This window comes from Ambystoma mexicanum, chromosome 4q (assembly GCF_040938575.1).
Source record: "Ambystoma mexicanum isolate Mex_15411 chromosome 4q, UKY_AmexF1_1, whole genome shotgun sequence".
NCBI classification, from domain to species: Eukaryota; Metazoa; Chordata; class Amphibia; order Caudata; family Ambystomatidae; genus Ambystoma; species Ambystoma mexicanum.
Window position 1 is genome coordinate 235,658,854 of NC_090928.1, and position 20,144 is coordinate 235,678,997.

The 20,144-nt window shown below is 45.5% G+C and overlaps 1 protein-coding gene across 1 annotated transcript in view; it reads left to right on the forward strand.

Annotated features, from left to right (window-relative positions):
- Nucleotides 1–20,144, forward strand: part of LOC138467625 (formin-2-like) — a 629,879-nt gene that overhangs the window by 413,313 nt on the left and 196,422 nt on the right. The window contains exon 12 of the mRNA XM_069607785.1: nt 6,839–6,898. Within this exon, the coding sequence (XP_069463886.1) occupies nt 6,839–6,898 (60 nt within the window). The remainder of the gene's footprint in view (nt 1–6,838; nt 6,899–20,144) is intronic.

A 20,144-nucleotide genomic window follows, 5' to 3' on the forward strand; every position in this document is an offset into this window, starting at 1 on the left:
CGTGTGTTCTGGAGGGGCTCGGGGCAGATGAGGGGTTAGTTAAAGGCTCCTCTCTTTCTCGCTCCAACAGACAACTCTGCCGGCCTGCTGGGTCAGAAGCCCTTTCTCCCCCTCTTCAGGCCTGGGAAAAAGTGTTGGGGCAGAGGGTCATGCCGGGAATCAGGCTGAAGAGTTCTCTCGTGGTAGATGTTCAAACTATTTGCATCTGTATCGCGGAGTTTCATGAAGGATCCTTTGGGAGGCAACATTGGGGCCGTTGCACATGTGGTAGGCGGTAGTAGAGGATACATCACCGCGCAGCTTGCCCTTTCGCCTCGTGTATGGGCCGTTCAAAAGCATTGTTTGGAATTCTCAGGCAGTCCAGAAGTTCAAGATTTACTTTGCCCTCAAACCAATGTTAATATTAATGTTGTTGTTGTGGCGAGCACCTAAGAACTCGGCAATCCCACATTTATGAAGAAGACCTCAGTTCACCTTCAGCCTTTCAGCCTCCATAGACTGCAGTGACTGCCAATTCAACTGCCAAACTCTGCTTCCTTCTTCCGTACTATTTGCCGATAGTTGTAGCAGAGACACACCTTGAGGGAAAGGAAAGTGAGAGTAGACTCTCTCGTGCTGCAGTGACAGCCAACTCAGCTGCCAAACTCTGTTGCTGCGGCCCACGCTGTTGGCCGGTAGTTGTAGCAGAGACACACCTCCAGGGAAAGGAAAGTGAGAGCAGACGCTCTCATGCTGCAGTGACTGCCAAACTTCAAACGCAAATGAACAAAGCGCAGAGGATGTGCTTTTCTGTTTCGTCTATTAGGTGACGCTTGCATCACCTATAAGCCAAAACTATTGCATTAGAGTAGAGGTAGGGAGAAATGGCATATGCGAAAGGACACACAGCTTGTAGGTGATGTTTTGTTATTTGCCCATCCATGCTAATCCCTATGGCAATTTCCACCCAGTTCCTGCCCATCCCCGCCCGAACCACCTCCTCATGGGAACTCTTTGAGCTCGCTTTATTCAAACCTCACCATCAAACCTTTCCTTAAAGTGCCTGCCAGTGTTTTTTTAAAGCAGTCTTCTGAGAGTTATTGGCTTAATTGGAGCTGTATTAACCTGAATTGCCTTCAGCCACTCTTTTTATAAGCACTATGCATGTCCTTCACTGAAGTCCTGTTAAGAACAAGCATTGGCAAAGCCAACAGTTCTGACTTGTGCAAAAGTATTAGGTATTTTCCAGGCACTGCTATTCGATGCCCAGGTATTCACATCATTTTGCATCTGCTACGATCAATGGACAGAGCGCTTCTGTGCATTTTAAAGCACATACCACATTCACAAACGGAATGCGCTTTAAATGCACAGAAATAAGGCATATTCCCCTGCACTTGTTGGGAACAGGCACATGGGAATGCACAAATCACGGCAGGCTCATGTTTAACTAACCCTTTCCTGCATTTTCCCTGAAGCGTGACTGCCTCGGCGTATACTGCGGCTTTTACACTTGCATTCCCATCCCCAAACCCCGAGACTGGGATAGAAATGTCAAAGGTATTTGTACAGCGCACCATCATCCACGGAATTGGTCCCCAGGCGCTCAGTTGGATCTGTAAATGAAAAGGCGGGTTGGGTTAGTAAGGTGAAGGGGGAGTAGAATAGTGAGTGAAGTGATGTCCTGTTGGTAGCTTCAGTTCGGTTTACACTGTGCGTTGACCTTTGGTGCGATTATCGGATCGATGTCAGTCCTTGTGTGCTGTTGGTGTGGCTTATGTGTTGTTTGTTTGTTGTTGCAGTGTGGTGAAGTGCGTGCGGCTTGCTGTGCGAGAGGTGGTTGTGTGTGTTTTTGTATGAGTTAAGTTTGCAGAAATGTTGAGCTTTTTTGGTTAGTGGGTTGTATGTCTCGTAGCTGACCTTAGCAGTTTGGCTAAATGCCTAGATTTGAGAATCCTGTATGGTGGGCGAGAGGCCCAGGTCTCACAATACACTACGTTTCACTATAGAATAGAGAAAGATGTAGGCCCCACCTAGATTGGAGTGTCCTGCCAAGTGGAGGCGAGGCTTAGGTTTCATAATACATTACGTTTCACCATACAGTAGGCAAAGATGGAATCTGTACCTAGATTTGAGAGTCCTGTATAGTGGGGGAAAGGGCTCGGTTCCACTATAAGTGAGTTTCAACATGTAATAGACGGAGATGGGGTCTACACCTAGATTTGAGGATCCTGTAAAGTAGCAAGGGGGCCCAGGTTTCACAATACATTACGTTTTACTATACAGTAGACAAAGAGGGAGGCTGCACCTTGATTTTAGAGTCCTGCAGAGTCGATGCGACGCAGTCTAATGTTCACAATTCTAACAAATGTGGCACTTGCTAACATTCACAATTCTATCTCGATGCAGCGCAGACTAATGTTCACAATTCTATCTGAGTGTGGCACTTGCTGACCTTCACATGCAAATGCAATTTCTTTCTCGAATTTCAGAGCAACAGGCTTGTCACTGGGAAATGCACTCCAAGCAACCACATGGTTATTGAAACTAATCATACATTAGTTGCACTGTATGCAAGAGGGGTGGCTACCGCTTCTTTGCCACACTGTCCATTCCCCCGCACTCCACCGCCCCGAAATGCTATGGTCACCTCTGAGAATAAGGTTATCAGCACATTTCTACAATGAGCACACATGGGGGGAAAGCGCATCCTCTGCACTTTTTATATATTCCGCGCCTTTTTGAGTGTCTGGCCCTTTAACTTCAGGTTAAGAGGTGGTCAATCAGTAGCCGGTGGCGCGGGGGCAACAGTCACCTCAGCAGTCAGAGATATTTGTTAAGGGAAGTCAGTTTTACATGATGAACAATGCAGAATTGCGAGAATCCATAGTCCCAACAACAGAACCCCATATTTGGTAAAAGATGCAAACATAAGACAACCAACTCGTTGTGAAAAAGGTCTCTGCAGCAAGGAAGGAAATGCTGATATCTCAAGTGATCTGCGCTTGATCTGTAGGACTGAGCGGGCTGAGATGCAGCCAGGCAGGATCCTGAGGGCCTGCCTGATTCTGTATTTGGGGATCAGTGAATATGACAGCAAGGGTTTATTTGAGGATGTTTTCAGGGGCACTTTGCCTGTTCATTTACTGTAGTTGCAAATTGGTAGGATTTTGTTGATGAAGATCATCTCCGGGATGTGGGCATTTTTCTGCACGAGTCTGACAGAGGTTATCAGCTCGGTGAAAATGCCTGAATATCATCAGGGGGCGATTATTGTAACGCTAATGGAATGATCTAACTGTGGTGGCACTGTTATGACATCATAACAACACATCACAACCACTTTCATTGAACACTGGCTCAGGGTCACACCAGCAAAAAAGCAGCAGCTTTTACTGTGCCTGTAAATACTTAACCTTTCCCTCAAGGGATTAGCAGCACCTTTAGGGCAGCCTGCGCCTGCATAGCGCTTCCCGATCTTTGCTCCCTGGCGGCCACAGCGGCGCCATGTGAGACAGAACATTGTTCATGGGTCGTATCCACCAAGGGATGGTTTCCTCCTCACTATTCTGTGTGGCATCATAGAAATCATATTGGCATCATAAATCTGAATGATATGAGTATTATAGATAGGTAACTATTAACTACGGGGATATAGCCCACTAAGGGGTTCCAAGAGACAGAAGATGTTCCTCAAAACTCTTGAGGTGGAACTCGCACTGCATTTGAACGCTACACATCTATAGCTGTATGCTGTGAAGCCCCCCCTTCACAGAATGTGTCCACCCTCTGCACTGTCCCTTATACACCAGCGTTGCAGGGGGTGTAGAGTGGAGGCATGAGGGAAATATATTCAACAAAAGGTATACCAAGCTCCCTTCTCCCAGAACACCCCTAAATTGGAAAAACAAACAAATACATGACCGAGAAAATGCTGTAGCCTCCTGCGGTGAGATATGGCAGTTGTTTGATTTTAATTTTGAATATTTATATTGCGCTCCTGACGGATCAAACTGTATAGTGGGGCAGCTGGAAATATGAATAGGGAGAGCAAAACAGATTATAACCGATGTCGGATCTGAGACAGGGTTCATGTCACGAACATGATGTTAGGCAGCTACCTAAACAGATATGTTTTTAGTGCCCTACGAAATTGATAGAGAGTGTCCAAGGCCCTAACCTCTCTAGGGATGCTATTCCAGAGCCTTGGGCCGAAGACAGCAAATCTTCTACCCCCCTTGATACACAGGCGGAGGAGGGAATACTCAAAAGTAGTTGATCCTGTGATCGTAGGCACCTAGAAGGCTGATAGCGGCTGATCTTGTCCCTCAAATAGTCCGGTGCCAATCCATTTAGGCATTTAAATATAAGACAAGCCACCTTAAAGTGGATGCGTTCTTCCACAGCAAGCCAGTGTAATGCTCGGCGGGAGGGAGGTGCATGGGCTATTTTACTCAGTCCACAGACCAATCTAACCGCCGCATTCTGTGCCTTTTGAAGCCTATACAGGTGTTTTTCTGGAATACCCATCAGCAGACTGTTACAGTAGTCCAGGTGAGCGTTAGCCAAAGCCCCCACCACCGTTGCATGATATTCCTCTGGGATGTATGGCAGAACCTGCCGAAGTAATCTCAATGAGTACAAAATTGCCTGTACCTTGGCTCCAACCTGGCCTTCACAGTCCAGGTTATCCTGCCAGATACATCCCACATTCTTTACCTTAGAGGCAAAGCACAGCCCTGCACCCAAAAGGTTAGGAACTGGCTGTTCTTTGAGAGCTGTGAATAGGTATTTCGGCCCAAACAGGATAACCTCGGTTTTGGATTCATTCAGTTGGAGCTGGCTTGAGGACATCCACTCACTAATCTCTAGCAGGCATTGACTGACTCTAGAAAGGGTTTCTTCAAAATGACCAATCTTGATGAAGATCTGGGTATCATCAGCATAGGACTGGTAACTCATCCAATGAAGCCTCAAGATCTCCATCAGTGGTTGAAGATAGACATTAATGAAATAACCCCCTGCCATTATGTCGCAAGCATTCAGAACGGGAAATAGCTGCTAATGTAACCCATAAACATCTTCATCATCGATGAATGAGGTGTTTCCCATACTCGGTTTGCCGCAGTAGGGATCATCATCTGGCAGAACGACACATTTGTGATAAACGATAAACGGTATTTTTACATTTCAAACTAATATTTCAACCACGAAAAAGGTGTGATTACAATGGCTACTTCTCATGCTCTTGTGTACTTTAGTATATGTCTACTTCTGCTGACACATGGGCCAGTAGTAAAATAAGGTGTCACTGCTGCATGTGATGTGCAAATATGTATTGTTTCAATGTAAGTGTGCACCACAGCAATGTTGCCCCTGTGCTGAACCCATGCAAAATAGCACTGCCCCGGCGCCACCTTTCTGAGCTATGGGGCATGACGTCTAAGTCTGAAACTCCATGACTATGGTGTCTGCACACGGATGGAGCGGGCGTAGGCTGTTGCGCGATGGCTCCTTTTCCACAGATGGCATGTTCCCTTTACTCACCTATGCACACCTGTATGCAGGGATGGGATTTCTAAAGCACAAGCATATCTGGGAAGCAAGAGAGCACCGTGCATAGGGACACACACCAGGGTTACATGTTGGGTGCAGGGTTGGGGGAGAAGGGGAGGGGCAAGCCCCACAGGAGAGGTAGTGTGGTATTGAGCAAGTGCATGCCTCCTCAGGGATATCCTGGTGGTAGTAGTGCAGTGCACAGCAGCTGAATTGGCGCCACTCTTTGAGGTGTAAGCATCTTATCCTCAGCACCTCGTTAGCACACTCAAAAGATGCTGTGGGAGAGGGTGTACACGAGGCTCCTGGTTACTTTTCTTTAGAAGACCCCCTCTGCCTCTCAGCTAGTGGCCTGCTGCAGGGGTCAAGTCTTAAAAATTAAAGTGGGGGGACTCATCAACAAACGCAATGGGATGTGACGTCGCCAGAAATCTGCATATCAAGGAGAAATATGCACATTTAATAAAATAGGCTTTGCATAACCACCCAAATTGAACAGGACGAATGGCATTGGCCTTGCATAAAGTCGACTCAAACACAAAACCAAGACAGAATATTTTCGTCTAATAGTGTTTTTTAAAACGTTAAAAGGTGTGCATGTTTGAAGCTGCAAGAACAAATAAAAATGTTTTCCCTGGGACTTGCAGTACCGAAATGGGAGATTTCACCTGTAGTTGTTTGTTATTTTTAATCAGGATATATAGTACAGTGGTGAAGTGTCCGTCCTACAAACCTGAGGCCTGCGGTTTGATCCCAGAGGTCGGCTTTAATTCAAAAAGGACATCCAATGTTTCTCTTTTAGCTAGGGGGGACTGAGTCCTCACTCTAAATAAAGTGGGTGGACTCCGTCCCCGCGTGTACCCTCGACTTGAGCCCTGAAGTGAGATATCAAATGCAGGAGGCATCTGCCCCACCTCAGGGAAGCACTGAAATCACTTCCAGGTTGGGAGGGGGAAAGGGGGCGGGGGGTTGCATGAAGTGGGAGAGAGGATCCCGTCTACAGGTAAATAAATACCTCATGTATGTTCATGGGTAAGCTAATCTGGTATCCCATAGTACTTGGGACTAGTTTAACCCGGAAGTGAAAAAGAGATAGGCAGTATGCTAAGATGCTAGTAAAAGCTGATTAAGGACAGCCAGATATTTTGAATAATTTATAGTAGTGTCATATTTACGTCACATTATATGTTGTGTTGCCTGTACATCTTGTGTATTGAAACCACTGTGACATTTCCGTGCCAGAGTAAAACATATTCTGAAGCCTTAACCGAATAATAGTGATGCATTGTGCTTCTTTTCCTAGGATAACAGCCAAACCCTTCTGTCATACATTGCCTCATACTACCTACGCCACATATATGAGGTAAGGTCAATTCACGTATAGATAGTCATTGACTGGTTTAAAACAAATGTTACCTTGTTGTTTATATTGTTTAACTATAGGGATGGTTTCATAGTTAATAATGTTCCATATAAGAGATGGCAGAAAACAATGCAGCAACACTACAGGATCTGAAATATCCTGCCAACCTAAACGATTTGAATAACCTGCTTCAGTGTTGGCATAGTGAATTGTTGTTTTCTAATTTTAATGTGATGCTAAAGAAAGGATAGCAACCTGACTGGGTCAATCCTTTCTCCTTCTGACATAGCCTCATCACGACTTGGGCGGTAACGGTAACGCTATTAGCGCGGGGGCTATTAGCGCGACCGCCATAGCCCCCGGCGCTAATAGCGCGGGATCTCGACTTTGGCGGACTTGGGAGTCCCCATTCCCCATTGAGCCCATTCGGGAATGCCCCATTCCCCATTGGGCTCAATGGGGAAAATTCGCGCTCTTACCGCCGGCGGATTTCCCGCCGGCGGTAATAGCGCGAATCTTCGGCGGATTTCCCCCCAGCTAAGGGCTGGGGGGAAATCCACCGAAGTCCTGATTTGGCGAACCCTTAAATCCGGCGGTAATAGCGCTACCGCCAGATTTAAGGGTTACCGCCCAAGTCGTGATGAGGCTATGTCAGCTCTTTAAGGCATCCCAAACTCCACCTCCTTCATGCAAGAGGTGGACTTAAAGGTGTGTCCCTTGTCCATAAAAGAAGGGACATACCTTTAAGAAACACACACAGGGTTGGGGTGGCTGGTACACATTAATTACAGTAACAATGCACTTCCCGCTAGGATGTAGCATAAATGAAGCCAGGCCTGCAGTTTAGGGGCATTGCCGCGCGCTAGCAAGAAGGAGGCTGAGTTGGATCAATCTGAAGCCCACATGAGCTCCTGGTTCAGAGGCGTGTGAGCAAGAGATTAATGGTGGTCTCTGCATACATGAGAGCAACACATCAAAGAAGTGCAGATCTGGTGGGGCCTCCTGGCTTTCCAGCTGAGCGCAGTCTATTTGAGTACCTATCCCTCCCTGAAAACTTCCCAGCCCCCCCAATATCTCACAATAACTTTAAATCCCTATGGGAGATTTCCCGCAAAGCTGTCGATGAGGTTGCTTTTAATTTATCGGGTGATTCAGTCCCGTTCTCTGGGGTCCTTGGCTTTGGTTAACTTCTTAGGCAGAGTTCAACTATTCTTGATCTAGTTGCAATGATTGAGTCACTTCGTCATGGAGCAATGATTGAGTAGAAAAACAAGGAGAGCGTCTGATGGCAAAAGAAAAGAAAAACACTGGAAATGCTTCTTCATGGTTCCACAAATGTCATTGTCAGGAATGGATTCTTATTTGCTCTAAAGCCCCTCTGAACAGCAGAAGATGAACACGAGCGGCAGATGGAGTCCTCGAAGGCTGTGGCATCCATAACAGGGAGCGGTTATTGGTGTGCACCCCCACACCCTCTCCTCAAATTGGCAGCTATTCAGACTGAAATAGATCTAGTGGAGTAACTTTGCTGAAAATGTTGGGGGGAACATGACATCTAAATGAAAGGGGCCCCTGCCGAATGAGTGGGACAAAATGGTGTGCCACAAAGGTTGGGAGGGACAGACACCCTTGCCCCACCCCTAAAATGACGCCCATACTAGAACCTGTATGAATATCTGATCCCTTTTGTGCAATTTGGAAGGTATTGTCACCTGAGTTTTTATTTTAACCATCCCTTTGATTCAGATCTTTGCACACTCTCTGTTGGGAATTACTCAAAGGAAGAGACTGCCTGGTTAAAGAGAGTATTGTGTGTTTCTCTAAGATAGTATAGCAAATTATTTAAAAGTTATATGATTTTGAAATGTGAGTACATTTGCTTTGCAGCATAGTTTCAATGAGTAATGGCACATTACATGGAGTGATTTCTTGTTGGCTAGTTTTATATCATCTATCAAAGTGTCTAGATGTGTTGTCCACACCAAAGGTGAGCCCTTTTTCATTGCCCAGTTTGTACTCCGCGCCCTTGTTTCTTGCCTGTTGTTCTCTTCCTTGGTCGTCCTCCGCCCCTTCTGGCTCCTGTTCTTGTTTCTGGATTTCCCTTCAAAGAGGTGTTTCTGTGCTGGCACTCTAGTTCTTTTCTCTCTTCTTCTCACTGACCCCCTCCGACCGCCCAAGTCACTTCCTCCTACAATCCCTTGGAACGGAAGCTGATTTGTCCTTTCCACCGCTTGCCCTTACACTTACTCTACTGCTGTAGCTTACCCTTTTATAACAAAATAGATTAGTGCAGTGATGTGTCTTACAGTGTACCTCATACGAAGCAATACACACTTCTTATGCCTGCACATAGGTCTAGACACAAAAGAGGGATCCAATGGATTTCACTATTGTGCTAGGAACCCAGAACCCTGTTTGAATAACCAGGGAAGCCACGGTTGATATCACACTGCGCGTGGACCCTGAGTCTAGTGGAGCTTTTCTCATTCTTAGTAGATGTGCATTTAATCAATGACTCCTATGCACAGGTGCACCTTTTTTTGTCACTGAACCCTTTCTCAGAAACCCGTATTTATTGTGGGAAGATGCCATGCCATATGCCACATGAGGCTTGAGTCCAACTGGCCCGTCTTAGTGGTGCAGTAGGAGGGGTGTAGGCCCTGAAGACAGGTGTTATAAGGTTCCTGTCCCAGTGTAAATGGCAGACTTCATCATGTACAGGGTGTCTGATTATGCATGAAGCAGAAACTCACCAAACCTTTCTGGTCAGTGAAGACACCAAGGGTGTGCCATATCTGGCAATGCCTTTTTGCTGTGACCGATGCTCATGGTATGTGTCACCCATATAAGGATGTCTGTTAATGTCCATGTATCCCTAGGTTGATCTGGCCTTCTTCTAGTTGGACCTCTCTTTGTGTGGTGTCCATACCATGCACTGTTCGTTTGCATGTATAGTCTGACCGGGAGGTTGACTCACATTGCATAGTGGGCAGCGCTATTTCAGTGTGAACGAAATGTAGGTGTCCAGTTTTCTGCGTCCCTCTCTATGTCCACTCAGATCGGCTCAGTCTGTCAGGCTGGACTTTTCCAGTTAAAGGTTCTCAGAAGGATGTTGCAATGTATCCCTCAGCATCTTCGTGCCCCGGTTGTTGCAGCTCTAGTCCTTAGTCGGATTGACTATTGTAACTCTGTATTTGGCACAACCGGCTTTTCTGCTTCAACATCTGCAGATTTTGCAGAATGCTGCGGCACGGCTGGCCACCAATACTCCTTCCAGGGATCATATTTCCCCGATCCTCCAGGCCCTTCATTGGTTTCCAGTGGCCAAGCGGGTGCCTTTTGAATCCATGTGCCTAGTCCATCGGCCTTTTCATGATGTGGGGCCTGAATATTTGCAGCACAGGTTCTGCCCCTGTGTACCCTGCCGTCCTCTCCGTTCAAGGGACAGATTGCTTATCTCTGTGCCCAGATTGCGGTATGTCAGAATTGGTGGGCGCTAATTTTCTGTTTCAGCTGCCAAACTGTGGAAGGTATCTGGTGATTCCATCGAATACAAAGCATCGAATGCAAAGGCATCGAAAAAAAATCATTTTTTCATAGGTAAAGGTTTTATTTTTTATTATAATGGGTTTTAAGGGGTAAAAAAACAGGGGTTGAGGGGGACCCCTCCCATTAAAAAAAAGAAAAAAAATGAATTTTTTTCGATGCATTTTTTTCGATGCTTTTGCATTCAATGCTATCACTATAAACCCTGTGGAATGCTTTGCCTATTGCACTGTGGTCCACTGACGCTCATTTGCAGTTTCGACGTTCATTAAACACCTTGCTTTTCTGTGAGTGGTGCTGTGCTAGTGCAGTTGTTTTGAAAAGCTTGTAGCGCCAGCCCGCCTTTTGGCGTTAGTTGCTCTGTAAATGGATAACATAACACATAACGAGCATTCTTGCAGGTGCTGTTGATTTTCCTTTTCATTGATTGTGTTTGTGTGTAAGGGAGGTATCTGCTGAACCGCAAGCTCTGTCACTTTTGTGTGACATTCTTTTCGACATCAGCTAGAACTTTCTCGGCCGCACTGCAACGAAGATCTGTGTTTTGTTCATGCATGAAGCACGGCACTCTTTATGCGCCCATGCAAGTGAAGACTACCAGCATGACACAGGCAGACGGGCATCCATAGCATTTACATTCAGCATTACTGCCAGCAGAGCAGACCACACGAATCACGAGGTTTTGAACCAGTTTTGATGAGAGTACAGCATTTTATTAAATAATCAGATCTCATCTTTTAAGATCCACTTCTTAGTCAGCCAGGAGTTAGTGTGTGTCAAGCTTATGGTTTGAGGTCACTGGAATTTAGTCCCCTCTCCAAATGTAGTCAGCTAAGAGCAGTTCCTTTGTTCTCACTGATGAGAGGGCGGAGTTACTACCAGTTGAATCTTGAGTGAGATGACATTTTTTAGAATGCTCTAACCATGACACTTTTCTCAGACTCAGGAGCCAGCATATTAGATCATCTTGGGAAGTTTTATTCCAAAAACATGAGAACACCTTTTGTTCTCCACATTTCTGGTGACACTTAACTACACTGCAAGTCCCATGATTTACAGCGCATAGCCAGTACCTTTGAAAGACTGCCAAATCCTTTGTGTGAGTCACCTTTTAACTTCATTATTTTAGTTTCCATTTACTGCAATAAGTTTTCCTTCATGGGACTGGCGCTTTTCGTGTTAAGAGATACCCAAAAGTCACTCAACCAAGTCATTAAAAAAAGGCATCTGTGGACAACAAATGTTTATCTTTTATCAGGTCGATAGGCCCTTTTCAGTGACAGTAACTGTGCGTGCCAGCCTCCCCCATGGCAGAGCTGTAGATAGTGCGGTCCATTCAGCCTTATTATGAATCAGTGCAAACAACCTGTAAGACCAAGCCATAGAAACCTAGACCTGCAATGCCCAGTAGATGACCAAGCCCCCCACTGTCGTGAAAATGCTTGCAGAATTCCATGCATACACCAAGACCTATCTTTGGCAGTCCCGCAAAAGATCTCTGTGAGGACTAGGGTCTTTTACCCCTAGGTACTGTGCCGAAGCAGAGAAGATACATAAAGTTGGCAGCATCTGCAACTCAAGTTACCGTGAAGATCTTGCCATTTGTCTGTGAATTTCTTCATGGATCTCTGTTGAGCAGCTCCAAATATTGCAAGCCATATTTGACATTCAGCAACCTACGCAGAAGCTCTTCATTTTTCCAAACAGATGAGTCGTTCACTGTGAATCGTCTGCAAACTGATTTGAAGCCATCAAACTGTCTGCAACCAGGGACTGGCTCGAGAGAACTCCGCCTAGGAAGGCCAGTGTGACTATCCATGCACCTAGTGAACAGCTTCTCTAGCTATGAGCTTTTTGTACACCTCAAGCCTTTTCCACTAAGACCACCCATTGAGCCGTTCCATCATGATCCATCCTTCATTAAACACCACCTGTGATTCACTCCTCCTTGAGTACTCTGAGTTCTAGAAAACATGTCTGTGCATGAGGGTGCATTTCTTCAGTGGGTCGAGTCTTCATCGTACACCAGTTTGGTTCCCTAGAAGATGGACTGACCTTCAGCACTGTTCTTACTAAAAAAAGACTCCACAATGCTCCTAAAGCTGATAATATACATAACTCATGGTTTACGCCAGAGCTGCAGTCCTTGAAATCAATGACCACAAAATCCTATTATTTGTGGAAAAAGCATAATACCCCATTGCTCCTTAATCAACACAAAGCCACTATTGGCATCTATAAAAAGGCTATTCTTAAAGCCAAATCAAGTTTCTTTTATGACCTCATTCAAAATGCTCAGCACGACACGAAGGAGCTCTTTCGTATCCTGAAAGAACAGGAAAGAACCAACCTCTCTACGCCAGATAGAACTATTGGGGACAATGCTACCTGGTGTAGTGTCATGCAACAAGCCATGCACAAAAAACTTTGCATGATTAGGGAAGATATACTGAAGAAAATTACTAACTTAAACTGCTCCGAGGCCATATCTACTGACCGGCCATATCAAAGATCACCAGATATTCCTATTTTTAACCTAGCGCCCATAACGGATAGGGATTTAGAAGTCATCATCACCCAATTAAAAGCTACAAAAAATAAGAACGACATTCATACTACCATGATAATCAAGACATGTGCCCCTTCCTTAATCTCATCTATCCGTCAATTTATAAATACCTCCATTTCAACTGGTACTGTCCCTCAGGAACTTAAGCAATCATGGGTCATGCCAATCCTGAAGAAACCAGGCCTTTCAGTCGATATGCCAAATAATTATCGACCAATAACAAATACAGAATTCCTACTCAAGATTCTTGATCGTGTGGCCTACATCCAAATTGCAGAACATCCAAAGGCACACCCCATCCTAAATGACCATCAGTCTGGATTTCGGGTTGGGTATGGCACTGAGACTGCATTACTTGAACTCAAATCTAAATTGATGGTCCGTATGGACAACAAGGAAGCATCCCTGCTTATGCTGCTCGATCTTCTGCTGCTTTCGACCTGATGGACTATGACATCATTGCCACCAGGTTGTGTGAAGTGGCTAACTTTTCACCTCTGGCCTGTAAATGGGTATCGTCTTTCCTTAATAACCGAGACAGTAGAGTCTTCTGCGGCAATGCAGAATCGGAACCTATTGTGACAACTTGTGGCGTTCCACAGGGTGCTTGTACATCTCCCTGTTTCTACAATATATTCACAGCCCCCTTGTTTGCAATGCTCGACTCCGAGAACATAATTTCTACTAACTATGCGGATGACACGCAATGTGTCATCCCGCTTACTGGCTGTCATAGGGAAGATGAATTAGCTTTTAATAGAGTTTTTACTCTTATTGAGGCATGGATGGCCTATAACAAATTAGCACTGAACAAATCAAAAACGGAACTACGTGTTATAGGTTCACCACACACCATTAACAGTATGGGGCCAGAGTATGAGAATTTCCAACTGGGAGGAGAATCTGTTAAGCCCTTAAAAAAGGTGAAAACCCTTGGAGTAACTTTTGACCAACATATGATCATGTAACAACATGTCAGTAGCCTAGTATCCTCCTGTGCCTACTACATCAAATTGTTAACACATCTAAGGCCATTAATCTCACAGGAGAATGCTGAGACTATTGCGAGAGCAATAGTGGGTTCTAAAATTGACTACTGCTCTAGCCTACTCATGGGTATCAGTTAATCTGATTGTAATAGGGTGCAGGTCTGCCAAAATGGGGCCATCAGAGTTGTTATGAATCAAATTCAGAGACCATGTCACACTGGCAAGACGTGAGTTACACAGGTTGCCAGTGACTTCCAGATTCCTATTCCGTACCCTGACCATTATACATAAGTGTAGATCAGGAAGTATGCCCGGATTCCTACAACAGCTGCTATCCACAAAAAACAACGTGCGAACACTAAGGTCAAACAATCAGCACTTCTTGGCTGAACCAATATGTCATACTGTCAGAGCAGCTAATTCAACCTTTGTCTTCAACGGACCTAGGGTCTGGAATGCTCTTCCTCTAAATATAAGATCTATTGACTCGCTTGATTTGTTTAAGAAGAGCTTAAAGACATATTTATTCAACTAATTGATCCTTAGACAGCTTTAACTTCTCCTCTCCGTGGCGGCTCTGCTTCTCGGACTCTTCTATTTGTTACTCGTTGTTGGTGTCTTGTAGTGCCCTCACGCCTTCGGGTTCATGGCCGCGCTATATAAATGTACTAAAGTAAAGTAAAGTACCATACACTTTAGGGGGTTCTTGATGATACATTTTCATAGGGTCCAGTCTTAATTCTTATTTGACTCTTAAGATAATTGACGTCATGCCTGCTCCTATTTTTACGACAAACCTGTTAGTTATAGTTTCATAACAACTTTTTGTCTGGCCCGTACATCCTTAATCTCTTACCTGCTTGCATGGTGCTTCATGTTTCCTGCATACCCCACCACCCCCTGCAGGTTCAACTTTAAAACCAGCCCACTATCTCAAGACATAGCAGGGGCTACCTTACAGAGTCTTCCCTTACTTTTCTTCGTGAATAGCTGGGTGTGGATGTTGTCGAAGCTCGGCAAAAGTGGATTAAGCTGCTTCTTTCTCCCCCACCTCTACGTGGACAGTGACTTCTAACAGTTCCATCACACTTTGCATTTAGATTGTGGGAAGTGGTCTTCTGGCTAAATTGCAAACCTGGTCATTTTGAGAACTTAGTTCAAATCCTGGCTTTGGTACTTCACCATAAAAACGGTATAATGCTGGGCAAATTACTTGCATTCCATGTGTCTGAAATATTAGGTAAGTGCAATGTAAAGACATTTTCTCCTGTGTCTGGTCTGCTACTGTCCCAATGGTAGGTTTCCACCACATCTTGTTTTTACAATCTTGTGGCAACGGAATTGCTCACACTATAATGTTATGTCAGGAGCATATGATGTCTGAGATGCTCCCTCTACAATAAATGTTTTCTATACATCATTGGTGGTATTACCCTGGAGCTGAATCTGCAGTATATTTAATTCCTGAGTTTGTAATAGCAATGTACGCATGTCATGTTTTATACATACTTTGGAGTGGTCACTGTGTGTACTAATGGGGTTGTTGGCAGTGTTACATGTTGGAGGAGGTGCACAGGGGCTCCCTCCAGTCGATCACCCACCTCGGGCTAATTTCCGATGTCATATCTTCAAATGACCCCCAAGGACATCCACCCAAAACTCTTACCATCTTTTCACGGCCCCAACCTTCTGATAGGGCCATCTACTAGGAAATGAGATGGGGGATATTTGAAGATCACACCCATTATTTGGGCCACATGAAAAGAAAGACCAATAGCTCTTCAAAGTTATAGAGAAAAGCCAGCATTGACTTGATTCACGTGGAGTAACCCTGTGTCAATACGAACCTGCATCTCCCCTTATAAAGACTCACATGATGTGGCTCTGGAGGCCACTCTGTGTAGTAATGGGAAATTCGGTGAAGCTTTAGAACCAAGACTTATGGCAATACCAGCTTTTGTATGACCGACTAAGGTCATGGACTTGGTTTTAATTGTGGTCACTGATCTTGGCCTTTGTCTGCCGGGCAGCTGCAGGACTATGTGAACGCAACAGCAAAAGGTTGTAGTAAGGGGACATACAGTGTACAGTCCTTTGAAAGAAAATGCATGAAAATACCTGCAATTGTTTAACCAACTAAGGCCACAGAGTTGGACAGTCAAGGAAATGGTTTTACTTGTGGTCGCAGATCATGGTCTTTATGTCTGTGGCCAATGCCCTGTGATTGCAACAGCATAAAGGAGGGGACCTTATTTAATTAAAGACTGTTGGCGCACCACATGTTTTCCACACGGCAGCCCCCTGCTGGAGTTCCCCAACCGAAGCACCACCGATGGAAGCCAGGAGTGAGTGCGGTTGCAGATGATTGTCTTGGGGAAAGAGTGGGTGACCTCAGTACACAAACCAACACAGAGACAGCAAGTCAGTGAAAGCAAGATGACGACCTGCTGCTATGAAATCACAGGTCACCAGGCCATATTACAGAGAACATAGAGATTGAAAAAAGCAGAGGCTTTCATAGTTCAAGGACAGGACAGCCAATCAAAGCGCATGCACAACACCAAATCCCGTATGTGTATTATTACTCACTATTTATTTATTTTGTTTATTTATTTATTTATTATATTTATATTGCGCCGGTAGCTCGCGAGCCTCGGGGCGCAGAAACAAGGACACGAGAACGGACGGACAGATAGTGATTAGACAGAGCGGACGGGACAGTCACATAGAATTAAGCTAACTGAGGTATAGGCAGTGATGGCCGTTTATTTGAAGATGTGGGTTTTTACCTGTTTGCGAAAACGCGAGTAGTTGTTTTCCAGTCTAAGGTGGTCTGGTAGGTTGTTCCAAAGGTTGGCTGCAAGGGTTGGAAAGGCTCTACCTAAGCCACTTTTGAGTTTGTGTGGTGCCGTAGCAATTTTACCAAGTTGGGATGATCTCAGTGTTCTATTAGGAACGTATGGTTTGATCCTAGTTTTTAAGTAGGTTGGAGCCTTTCCGTAGATGCATCTGTGAACGATGGTTAAGGTTTTGAAATGCACTCTATCTTCGATTTTCAGCCAATGAAGCTCCCTTCTGGAGTTGCTGATATGCTCTGTTTTAGTTTTGAGCTTGACAATTCTTACCACGTTGTTCTGTACAATTTGGTAGCTTTGTATGCATTGCTTGGAGGCACCCAGGACTAAAGCGTTGCCATAGTCAAGGCGCGACAAGATGGTGGCTCTTGCTATGGTCGCGCAATTTTCCTCAGATATGAATGGTCTGATGGCTTTTATTAGGCGGAGGTGGTAAGCACAGTTTTTTTTGATCAACTGTACTTGGGCGTCCGCACCCAACGATGCTTCTAGAAGCATACCTAGGGTTTTAACCTTGCTTAGGACCGGAATGGGGGTATCTTTAATGTGGAAGGATGTGTAGGATGAGGGTAGCTTAGCACGAGCAGAGGATGAGCCGAAAATCATGAGTTCCGTTTTTTTCCGTTTAGGCACATCCAATTGGAGTCCATCCATTGCTCCACGTGGTTGTATATTGTGGTAAGTTGCTCGCTATCTTTCTGATAATTGCCACTATTATGTTTGATGGATGTCCCACTCAACTATTGAATGGCATTTGGGATTGGGAAATGGAGTGTGTGTGGCAATTCTGCGAAGAGACTAGTGGTGGGGAGGAGGTGAAGGAGAAGGCAACCAAGAGGTGTTCAAAGGAAGTGGCGAGAAGGCGGTTTCAGCGACTGGACTTACCTTTCCCTTTGGATGGTGTATAACTCAAGGCAAGGAATGGCAGGTTCTTCCAGGTAGCATGAAGTCAGTGGCATGGCATCTGACGTCACATACATCACGTACGTCTTCAGTGGCCATCATGGAATGAGCCTCTGAATCTCCATGCAGCCCGTACTGAGCACACAAAGCTGTGACAGGAAGTGGCGAGAGACACAGAGAATGGGAAGGTGGAGGGAACTGAGTTGGTGAGAGATGCAATGAAAGGAGATGGAGAGAGTCACAGATGAAGGAGAGGTGAAGGAGGTGACATGAAATACAGCAGAGGAATGGGTGAGTGCTCCAGAGGAGGTGGCACTGAGGAGAAGAGTGGGTGAAAGGTACAGTGGAAGTGGAGGAGGTCAAGGGAAGTTTCCTGTCCTCTCTAACACCAAAAGATCATTCCTTTGATGCGTTTGTGTAATTCAGGAAATGTGCACCAATAATAAACAGGCAGAGCCAGAGGGAACACGTCCACTTTATTTCCCTTTTCATCTCACACTACTGCGGTACGTGACAAAACCCCCACTGCGCATGTGTGCTCTCGCACTTCACATTTGTCCCTGCTTTGCGTGACGAGGCTCTCTCACGATACATTAACTGTGTCCTCCCCGGACACAATATCTTCCCCTCGTGGCCAAATAAACATGCTCTAGTCACAGTTCATCTTAGATCTCTTCGATCAATCATACTGGCCTCTTGATTCACCTATGGGGTCTTACATGTGTCTCCGGTTCTGGATCTACGCCCATGACCCTTGAGTCCTCTCCTCTTGATTCATCCTGCTCCTCTCCAAACGTACTCTCTTCTCCAGTCTTTTCTTCTTCTCCTTCACGATATAGCTTGAACTGGGATATATTTTGTGTAATCACACGCCCTGGCGATCGTGTTGTGACCATTGACCCCTTTATCTGAGGGTTCAGCATGTGTGCTGGGTCAAATTTGGATTCAAATTTTCTATCTTGCCTGCGTCGCACAAGTACTTTGTCTACTGCCTGTAGTGTGGAAGCTCTGGCCCTTCTCCTCTCCTCTGTGTATATCTTCATCTCTTGCTTCTTGACAGCGTCCTCTCTCTGCAGCACCATGAGGTCACTTTCTCAAGACTCCTCTCGAAGGGGGAAGTCTGGTTCTCACTTTTCTCAGGAACACAAGCTCGGAGGGACATTTCCCCGTCTTCCCATGCAGAGAGTTCCTATAGTCTCTGAGCGTGCTGCATACTGCTTGGTTCAGCGACACCCTGCTCAGTTCATTTTGCTGTATTACCTTCTTGAGACTTCCCATAAATATCTCCACCATTCCATTGGCCTGAGGCCAAAGCGGTGTTATCTTCCGATGCTGGATGCCCATGTGGTTCATGAAACATGCAAATTCCAAACTGCTGAATGGCGGTCCATTATCTGATTTGAGAACTTCGAGAACACCCTACGCGGAGAACATATTATCCAGCTCTGGGATAACAGTGCTAGCTGCTGTGGAAGCGATCATTTGCACGTGAGGAAACCGAGAGAATGCATACATCATCACCATCCAGTATTTGCTGCATCCGAACGGTCAGAAGGAATCTACTGCCACATGTGTCCATGGGATATCGGGTGTTTCGGACATCCTCATCGGCTCTGGGTGTTTGGTTCTGTCCGTCCACTGACAAAGGTGACACCTTCTTACTGTGTCTTCTTCCATGGCATCAATACCTGGAAACCACATGGTGTCTCTTGGTGGCAACCATGCCTCGATGGCCTTTGTGTGCTAGGTCCACCACTTACTGCCGTAGTTCCGTCGGTATGACAATGCGACTCCCTCACATTATGATGTTCTCAGCAGTCACCACCAGCTCCTCCTTCACATTTTTGAAAGCTTGCATATCTTGCTTGCTCCCCCTTAACCCTCAACTTCATGTCTGACTCTCTCGACCTCTGAGACATGATGAGCGCTCTCATTTTCTGTAGTGTTCTGTCTGTGAGGGGGTGCTCCTGCACGATGCTCATCGTGAGCAGTTTCAGTGGTCCTTGCTGAGTGATAAAGTTAATGTACTCTTCTGCTATCAGTGTCTCACTCCTCTGCTTCGGGAGGGGGTGACGCAACATGAAATCCGCTGGACTGAATTCTCTGCCAGGCTTGTGGATTATTGAAAAGTTGAAATACTGCAGTCGTAATCCCCACCGCTCGATTCTGGGAAGCATCTTGTATTTTGGGGTGCCTGTATATATGGTGGTCAGTGCTTGGTGGTCTGTGACAATTGTAAATTATTTTCCCAACAGTAATAGCTGAGTGTTCACAGGCCCAGACTACCACAAGTCCTTCCTTTTCTGGTTGTGAGTGTCTTTGTTCTACTTCTGAGGACTCCTGGAGGCATATGCAAAAATCGCTCTTGGGCTGTCACTCCCTGG